The sequence below is a fragment of the Patiria miniata genome, unplaced genomic scaffold (genome assembly GCF_015706575.1).
Source record: "Patiria miniata isolate m_02_andy unplaced genomic scaffold, ASM1570657v1 HiC_scaffold_20, whole genome shotgun sequence".
Classification (NCBI taxonomy): Eukaryota; Metazoa; Echinodermata; class Asteroidea; order Valvatida; family Asterinidae; genus Patiria; species Patiria miniata.
Window position 1 is genome coordinate 36,597,035 of NW_024037059.1, and position 9,902 is coordinate 36,606,936.

A 9,902-nucleotide genomic window follows, 5' to 3' on the forward strand; every position below is an offset into this window, starting at 1 on the left:
CCGGATCGTACACTTGAAAACGGCCAGGCAAACATTCCCCATCAGAACACAAGAAATGAACATTCATTATTTTGCAGGAACTTGCGAATCAAGACGTAAAAAACAAATTGATATTGATTACAAAAATTGCACCCCCCCCCAAACACATCGCTCTCCACTTTTAGGTCAAACCGAGAACAGCTATGGTAGAATCTTTTCCTGACGCGTCATGCTTAGCACAGGCCAGTAATCGCTTTCATAAATAATTATAAACATACATTTTAAAAGATTTGTTTGCTCTACAAAAGAGTATTTCTCGACTTCAGCACAATCTTCGGATCAAGAGAGGGCGCTGTTCCTATTCTCCATAGAAAAGGCTGCAAACGTGGGGTTAAAATTTCATTGAGCTTTTTCCCAAACTCCCACAATGCCCTGTTCCATAGATACCAGCTTGGCTATAGACATAAATGTGGATTTGGATAGGAAACGTTTGATTATAAGATTCGTGACATCTAAGCTGGTTTTACTTAAAGTTGACCTTTTGACCCCTGGGATGCCTCATTTTTCCGTCATGCTATGCTCAGATGATATATATATAAAAAAAAGGTCAAATAGTTTATAACATTTTGAAATTGATGGATGTTGATTAACAGTAGGGACGGTGAATGGCGCCCCCATGGGTCTCACAGCTCGAGGCGTGCATGGAATATTTCAAATCGTTTATCTGGTTCCTGCACGTGCTCGATTAGATCAACTTATTCATTTCCACCGTGACATCATATCACAAACCGTGCTCAGTTTACCTTTAGAAGAAAGTCCTTTTTGTGCCACATTCACTTGGTAAAGTGTGTGCGTGTTTTGCAATTTTCCCAAATATTTACCTACCACACTAAACCTTCAAACAGTCATCACACTTTCAAAGGACCCTCAAAGGATCTCTGTTGCCAAAAGAGAATGAAATAATGGGTTGCTGATACTCATTTACAACAGAATATGAATGGTCGGTCTATGGATTTTATTTAAGAAAACTTTGAGCTATCTTCTCTTCACACATGTTTATAATCCATAACATCCGTTGTCCGTCAAAAGTCATACTAACCAGACACCCAAAGTGAGGAAGAAAAGACACTTGCAAACATGAGGTGTACATGAATGGGGAAATGAGCCCGAAAGCGTTTGCAGTCACACTACGTGTCTCGGCTTCCTGAAGAGGGATTTCATGAGGAAGGTTGAACCTCTTGACATCAAGTAATCATTGTATAAGTGAGTAAAATATTGACCTGTGTGATTGGAAAAACAGCTGACTCACAAATATTGCGAAAAAGTCTTATTTTAAAAATAATGCGTTGACTAGTTTGTCGGCGAATTTGATAGGAATTAAATAATTCCCAGGTTTTTTTTATTTACAATGACGACTTTATTCCCTTGCAAACGTGATAACCATCGTTTTCAATTGGTGTAAAAAGGTTCATTGATCACCTCACCCAGGTTCCACGGTGAGAAAATATAAATTAGTGACTCATGCATGGTAATTACTGCGAGCAAAATAACCGATCTTGTCGGGAAGGTTTGAATCCCAACTGTCAATAATTCGATTAGGAAATTTGTTATCGAAAACCCATTTTTTTTAGCTCCTTATAATTAGCTATATTGGACCGATGAGTGACAAGCGTTGGAACAGAATCTTGAGAATTATGAATCCTGGAAAAGGCAAGACTCTAGTAAATGTCTCTGGTGGTTATTATGAGGACAGCCTAGGGGCAAAGGGTGGGTGGTAGGAAAGGATAGATGAAGGGAACCCGGGATCATGGAATTGGGAGAAGGTCATGCTGACCTGCTGAAATAAATAATTATGAAAATAATGAGTTTTTAAATATGGGTTATATATAGTTCACTGAAAATATAATGCGCACCAAATCGCAAGTGTCAGTTAGAAACGTTGATAGCAATTTTTGATTATTAAAATTATATTTATGTTTGTCTACTTACAAGACATTATGGTCGTCCATTAGAAAAAAAAATAACTTACAACAAATTGTTCATTGCTGCTGATCGTAAGCTGATGTAGATAGAGATACAACGTATTCAAATTCGTGTAACGTGTACGTGATAGCCCTCTACATAAACGGATTTTATGATTGAAGAGACAAATCTGCAACATGAAATGTGCGGCCTTCTGACATGAAACCTGAAACTAGGCCTAAAACTAAATGAAGTTTACGATTTGGAAGCTTGGTCTTGAAAAGGCGGGCCGAGAAATCCATCGTTCTTCTCCTATTGTTCAAATGGCAAAGACGACTACACTTGTTGAAGGTTCTTTCCAACGTTTCTGTTTACATTAACGTTTTCAAATATCTTGCAATTGAGCCAATCAGATGCCTTGTAAGTTCTACTCTAAGGCAGGACTAATCACTCGATAAGAAACAACCTAATATCTGTAATAGTTGAATCCCATCACTTCACCCTGTAGCAAGTGGTAAATCCATACTAGCACCTGCCATTCAATCGAAACCAACCATCAAACTGGTACGCTGTTGAAAAACTTCTCCCTGATGTACGGGTCACCAGTGTTATAAAACTTGCCCCTGCAATGACTGTCGGGTAACCCGGCGGCGTGAATATTGGCGCCAGATTCACCAGTTCTGTGATGTGTGCGTGATTGTCTGACCACTACGATAACAACGATGAGCAGGATGACAAAAAGACACAAAGCAACAACGGGCAGAACAATGACCATTACTGGATGTTGAAAGTTGTCATCAGTGTATTGTTCAGAGTCATGGGCTGGTAGCTTCGAATTTTCATGAGGATGACTGTCCCGTAGAAAGACTGAAAAGACAAAATATAAAAGTTGGAAATTAGGCATGAACCTTTTAATCACAATTTCAAAAAGTTCAAGCAGACAGTGTACAAAAGAGCAAGTCGACAATTTTGTTCTCACTTCTTTTTTTCCCACTTGTGTTAGCACAAAAAGTTATTTCGAAATTAAATGCCATAGAGTACCGAAGTGTGATGTCATCTTTTTTTCTGGTTCACGCGCCGGTTAGCGCGTTGATGTCCATAGATACATGCATAGAATAAATCTTATTCTTTGTCTATGGTTGATGTCACACTTAAGCTATGCGCGTGAACCAGAATACGAAGAAAAACTTCGGTATACTCCATAGAAGTAAGGGTTAATGTCGGTATGATGTCACCTTGGGCTGTGGTACTCTGTGAAGCTTTCCTCGGCCACATAGGAGGTGTTATGATGACAGTATCTGCGTTACACATCGATTCCTTACAGCATTGAAGATGTGGCCAAGGTGTCACGTGAACAAACGGTCTCCTGGACGAAGAGGAAAACAAATACGTATCACGTGAGATAAGGTCGTGAAGGAAAGACGAGTCTGAGATACGCCAAAGATAACCATCGTTCCAGTACCAGTGTTCCAATGAGTGACAATTAATATTCCACAGGTGCGATACAATACTCTGATTGTATTAAGCCACTGCTGTGAGCGCAATCAATGTCCCTTTTAGCCTTTTTGAAATGACTGACACAATAGGAGGGCGCTATTTGGAGTGGATACAAAAACAGAATAGTTTATCCTCTCTACATAGCGCCCTCCTTTGGGTTAAAAGTGAGGCTGCACTGGAAGACTTGGGCCATTCAAGTTGAATGTATTTGTACGTAATAACTTAAGTACAGTACTTGAAACCTGTAGTATTAATGGCGATTCCTTGGAAAGAGCTAAGCGGGCATAATATCAGTAATTGGACAAGTTGCAGTGATTTCGTCTAAATTTTTCATGACTTCTAGGAATATACCTGTTTTCACAAAGCAACGGCGTTTTCTCGTCGATACAACCACGCGTGATTGGTGAACTTCCGTCACGCCGATCAAGATATTGCGTGTAGCATGACGTCACAGCGCTACACGTCACACTCCCAGTATCGTTACATGCTGGAGTCGTACATGCGCAGGTAAGTTGACCTGAAATGGACAAAATGGCGAGATATTAGATTTGATAGAGCAATTTCATCTGATAAAGCCAACGTTGTGAACCTCCCCCCCCCACAATTCTCCTTCATTTTGGGCAGTTTCTGTGCAGCCTAGTTGTCGTTGAGGGCGGTATTCACTTAGGACTGCAGGCTCGGAGGACTGCGGGGAGCTGTAGGTGTATCAACCGATTTGTTTTTTAAATGTATCTTGCAACTTTAATACATCAACATGTATTTAATATTTTGTTTCATGTACATAAAGCAACATTGTATATAATTACACTGTTGCACACATTAATAGATTAACTGCGATACTTTTTTTGTTCATGGGAGGAACACTTCACGCAGTTCGCTGCATCTAATCTTCTGCTCTATAATATTACATCATCCACCGAAAATGAGCCTCTTAATTAGTATCTTTCCTACTTCCTTGCATGCTTGTACACACTAATCAGGTACTTGAAGTCCTACTATGGACTGACGATTTCAAACAGCCGATACAGTTGAGGTCGAGGTCATTCGTATATCAAATTAATTAATCATTTAATTAATTAATTAAAAATGAGACCAAAGTGGAACCGGTGACTATGAAGCAATGACAAATTAATAAACGTCATAATCGGGCTTCAAATAAAGCTCTCGCAACTTAATGGACCGAAAAATGATATTCCTGCTAAATTTGCCGCCAATGGCTTGGCAAAATACTACTCAAAATCCCAAGCAGGTCCTAAAAATTCCCATTCCATCTGGGCAATTATTTCTCAATTTATGAAGCTGAGTCATCGGTGCATGGAATGCGAGGACATGGAAGCTACGGCCCTGGACTTCAACCCGATATTAATGAATTAAATTTCGAAGCGTCTCCCGTCCAATAACGGCAGAACGAATTGCTCACTTACTGCGTATCTTTATGAAGGTTGATCGGGACAATAGATTTGCCTACCTGAACTGTACTTTAGTATTCGTAGCCAAAATGCATAAATTGTGAAGCACATTTTATTCTGCGAATGCAGATGCTGCTCTCTATATGTATGTTTACTTTTAGCATGTGTGTGTAGGAGCGGGTAACGGGTGTTGGCTAAGCCCCTGCTCACTATTGGAAATTCCAATCTAAGATTATTTTGTCAATAATTATCATTACCGCTCCGTTGTAAACAAAGAGCGCCATCAGCGACCAAAAATAATTAGTTATGTCTCGTTAAAATTTTCAAATAGCATTCCACGCATTGTAGATTGCTGTTCTCGGAGAAATTCAACACGAAATGTCTTACCATTGAATTTGGAATAAATAGCTTGACAATTATTTTTTCTTCAAAATTAGTTGCTATTCATTACTCATTGCCCTCGATCATAATCATCAGACTGCTATAATATACATGCTCTGACCTGGGCCCAGCAGTTGTGACTGTGTTCAGACCCTGCCTCTTATTTTCATAGTTTCCTTGCTTCATTTTTATCCCTGAATGAAACCCAGGCCAACCTTGACAAAATGATTGAGATAACGAGCATAGAGGGGGGTTCTACCGCAGGCCATAAACCTATGCTACTCAATGACAGTGACAGTCATATTTACCTGCTGGGTTGGTTAGTGCACGCTTAAAGGAAACGAGTTGTAAATATTCCCGCATAACAGAACAAAGAAACACGTATCTGCCAAGGGCATGTTTGCTGAAATGTACTGCTTTAAATATTGATGTGTTTCCCATCCTCACGAGGCCCTTTGTTTTACCATTGCATACATAATCTCTTCTTGTTTTGTCTGAACAATTAATGATGATGACTGCACCTTTAAAGCCACGCACACTCTTGTTATGGACATACGTGCTGTGAGCCCGCGACACGATGCTATTAATAAGCCTATCCTTGAACTTGCAAAAAGTACTTTCTTACGATTTGCATTAAAATAACTGACCATGTTGCTTTACCACGCATGGATGGTAAATGCCAGCTAGGTTCAGTAACTAGGGATGGCAATGATTATTTCACAGTAGTTACGTGAAGTTTTTAACAAGTCTGCCTATCATATGTTATTCAGCGCAATTTAAATGCCTCAGTGGTTATTTATAAATGGAAACACATTTACCAAGACAGAAACAGTCACATTTTTTCTACTTGAATTTGAGACTTTGTAAACCCTCCAAAGCATACTAATTACAGGGATTCTTTAAAATGCGTTCATGTTCAATTTTTACAAATAATTTTATTGCATAATGAAGCTATTTTACATGTATGTACTGCTAGAAACTCAACTCATATCATTATGAAATTTAATTATAACCTCCTTTGTTCAAACATAAGTCTTTAACATTTTTCAGATTAAGCCAAAAGCAGTTTTCTTTTAATTAATTGGATAATGCGGTCAATTTCCGGTGTTACTTATGACGAATGTAATTTGCATTTTCCAACCCATTCTCGTAGTTTCAGAAAGAAATACAAATTAAACTTCCCTTCCGGGGCAAACCAACACAAAATAAACACATCTGTTTTCCAAATCTGTTTCTTCCAATTTATCGGCTAGTCTGTACACCGATTCTCTCAACCAATACCGACCAACGCGTCTCTCATACTGTCGACACATGGCCGTATGTCCCCGGTGTGGGGTCATCCAGACACGGACATTCAGGCCCGCCGTGGTTTCACCGCTACACACGGTATCGAAGCCTCCCTGGTGCGCGCTGACTCACTGACGCCAAGACGGAAGGCCAGATGGTATTTTTGTGGCAACAATTATCGGTTGAAAAATTGTGAAATGTTGTATAAACTGTGTTTTAAATTTCATGATTACCATCGAAACACAGACAATATTATTATCTACAGAAATTTCATTAAGCACACCCTCTATTGTCTTTGAAAGTGGCATTCATTACTTCAGCGAGTATACCTGTGAAGTCCAGTTTGGAGAATACTGAAATTAGCACCTGCGAGCAGATTTCAATATAGGGCCTCAGCCAATGTGAAAAAAGTGCTACTCGCGACAGGTGGAATCCTATGAATCATTGGTCGTGCGTAGGATATATTTTGTTTTAACTTTAGGTCAGATTTTATTAAACTTGAGAGTCATACTTTCGAAAATTAGGCTTGATTGTCGGAAGATTGTGAGTGCGGTTGTGCAGGTGGTGCTGGTGCTGAAGGTCATGGTGGTGAAGGGGATTTTGGGGAATATTGTTGACTCCATGCATTTCCCCTACTTGGGGCGGGGCTTGGAGAAATTGAACTGGACTAAGGAAGGGAGTTATATATGTTTCCCCAGGCGGCTGTCTGGAGATAATGTTAGGCCTACTTGAAAAAAAAGCGGCAAGACGTTTTTATTCGTGTCGGCCTGTAACTAAAATACTTGAGGAATGAGCTCAATTTCATCATGCCACTTACGAAATGTTTGGGGGAGAATCCCGCAGACGTTTACACTCCGACACGCCACTTCGGATGGTCAGAATGCGAGCTATTTGTTTGAATTGGCAAGCCGTGTAAAAATACTGCACTTAAATAGCAGAGAGGGAAATGTAAACAATGATGGCAGTCTTGAGGAGGTAAGGAGCTTTGTGGAGTCAACTCTCCCCGTCTTACAAGGAGAACAGGGAATGCTTATATTATCATTCACGGTCATCTTATCTTTGTAAACATCAACCAGAATTATTCCAAACAAACTGGCGGTTATATTTGGCCCGACTGATGCACTTTTCAAGTTGTTTTCTGCCTTGATCCATACCAAGTTTCTTTAGTCTTTCAAAGATGCGAAATTGCTGAATCCAGCAACTTACAGGCACCGAACTTCTTTATATCATCTGATGTGGGAACCACCTACTCAATACAAAAGAGAATCCTTCTCATTAAATACGTTTAGTGTATTGTTCCTGGGATAGTGTTTTCTCGAAAAGTTTGCCCCTTTAAGTGTATCAATCACCAATTCCCTTGTCCTTTGCCTGAAGGAATATACGTCCTTATTGTTACACCCTTGCTCTTTGTCATCGGGTTTGATGTCAACGTCTTAAAAAAGACGTTTCAATTTTGAGGAATTGCTCAATGAATCCTGGGTTGTGAATGTGGTTGAACAGAATCCAAGGCGGCACCGTTATTCCCTCACATTAATCCCCTTCCCTCAATGTCTCGAAGACGTGTGAATGCACGGGCTTTTAACAAACCATTTTAAAGTCGGCTTGTCACCACAAAATGTTTTATCATAACTGACAACCGTTTTTATGATAAATCTTTCTGATGCACCAAAAGGCGCCACGAATGGTTACAAATCGGTAAAAGCTGGGCCCCAAAATAAACAGCGTGTTTCAATGAGTTACGGGTCGGCTAATTACAAGTGACTCCTCGATGCGCAAGGAAAAAAAGAGAAGCTATTTTGAAAATGCAGTGGACAGATAAGGGATCAGTACACAGCAAGTAATATGCCTACCACGGCAGACACAACTATTGAATACAAGTAAATCATAGGATTTAATTGAGCGACTCAACTTGATAATTTTGACGGGTGCATTTCAAAGTCCATCTGGGAGCTCCCAGTTCATGAATTGCAAGTTAATGATTTATAACAAATCTCCTGTGTTTTGGTATAAATAAAGGATTCGAGGCGAGATCTGCTATCACACATCCAATCTCACGCGGTGCCAGGACTCCACAGACGGAGTCGGGTCGATATTTTCTTCTGGATTTAAATAAATGGGAATTTGATTCATGTTTCTACTCTCGACAAAGAGTACAGTCGTCTGAGTGTAGGATCAAGCGATGTACTTGTCCCAAGCCTAGGAACCAAATGCTAGTAGACGTTCTGCCGATCACCAACAATCAAGCGTTGGTGGGATCGTCATTATCGTCACAAAACAATATAGAACATTATTATTTCAATGTACTGAAATAACAGAATAACAACTGAACAGCAAAGCTACTTATTAGGTCTTACATGGGCATGAGCATTAACGGTCAAATTTTAGTTTTAGCAGTGACGCAGTGCTGAAAATGTTACTGATCCTCGAAAGTCATCGAACCACAAATATCTTCACCAACAGACTGTTTTGAAAATCAAAGAATTTCTCAGAAAATACTCACCATGTGTAATGTGTGTCTTCATTTGCACTAGAGTGATCACCATAACATACAGTCCCAGAATACACATCTGCACCAAATTCATCTTCAGATCCGTTTCACTTCTTGCCTTCACAGTGCCCGCTGAAAATTCTTTTCACTTCGAACAAATTCTGAATGAAAATTCTTCCGAGAAACACAGACGACGTCGGGAGTGAAACGACTATCACGCACGCGCTGGTGTTTACCTGCAATTGCTCCACAATGAATATTATTATAGCTGCACATGTCCACCAAACGTATTATGGAAAAACCCAAGAAGGTCGAATTCAAGTTTCACAGAAAGCTTCGACTTGACCACATCTGCAAAGGAAGTGTTTCCATGTCATTCAGAGGGGGAATATGAGCACATCTGTACGTACATCTGTTTACCATGTGCTCAACGCCGCACAACTGCACAATCTATCAACACCGCATATAATAGACCTGACATCGAATCATATCAGACTCGGTATGAAGTCCAATTTGTTACCAACGGAAGTCTGTACACGCCGAGTGCATATACAAAGCCGTTTGTCTGGCAGACTAGCGACGTCAGTCGAACAATACGTGAATAATTAATAATCCTGCTGATGTCCAGGAGAAAATTACCGCCGTATGGAAATACTAGCGAATGGTTTAGCTTCATTTACGTGACTACCATGTAGCAGTGACATCGCTCTCGGTTTTATTCATATTATTGATACAATTGGAATGTTGGTGGGTAGTTTCTTACGGCGAGAACGGCTACGTAACAGCATGATATGCCTTGCCGCCGGCCGGTCTTTACTACAACCCGCGGAGATACACCGGTACTATTCGATTTAGTCTAAACGTCTATGGACGAAGTGACATTCCTGGCCATTACTTTG

At 40.1% G+C, this 9,902-nt stretch overlaps 1 protein-coding gene across 1 annotated transcript; it reads right to left on the reverse strand.

Annotated features, from left to right (window-relative positions):
- Nucleotides 1–753: 753 nt before the first annotated feature.
- LOC119727240 (BMP and activin membrane-bound inhibitor homolog) lies at nucleotides 754–9,772 on the reverse strand. The gene is made up of 4 exons (XM_038199104.1): nucleotides 9,016–9,772; nucleotides 3,790–3,955; nucleotides 3,177–3,307; nucleotides 754–2,808 (listed from the first exon to the last, which is right to left on the reverse strand). The coding sequence occupies exons 1-4, from the start codon at nucleotides 9,095–9,097 to the stop codon at nucleotides 2,498–2,500; spliced, it is 690 nt and encodes a 229-aa protein (XP_038055032.1). The 5' UTR covers nucleotides 9,098–9,772; the 3' UTR covers nucleotides 754–2,497.
- Nucleotides 9,773–9,902: the final 130 nt, after the last annotated feature.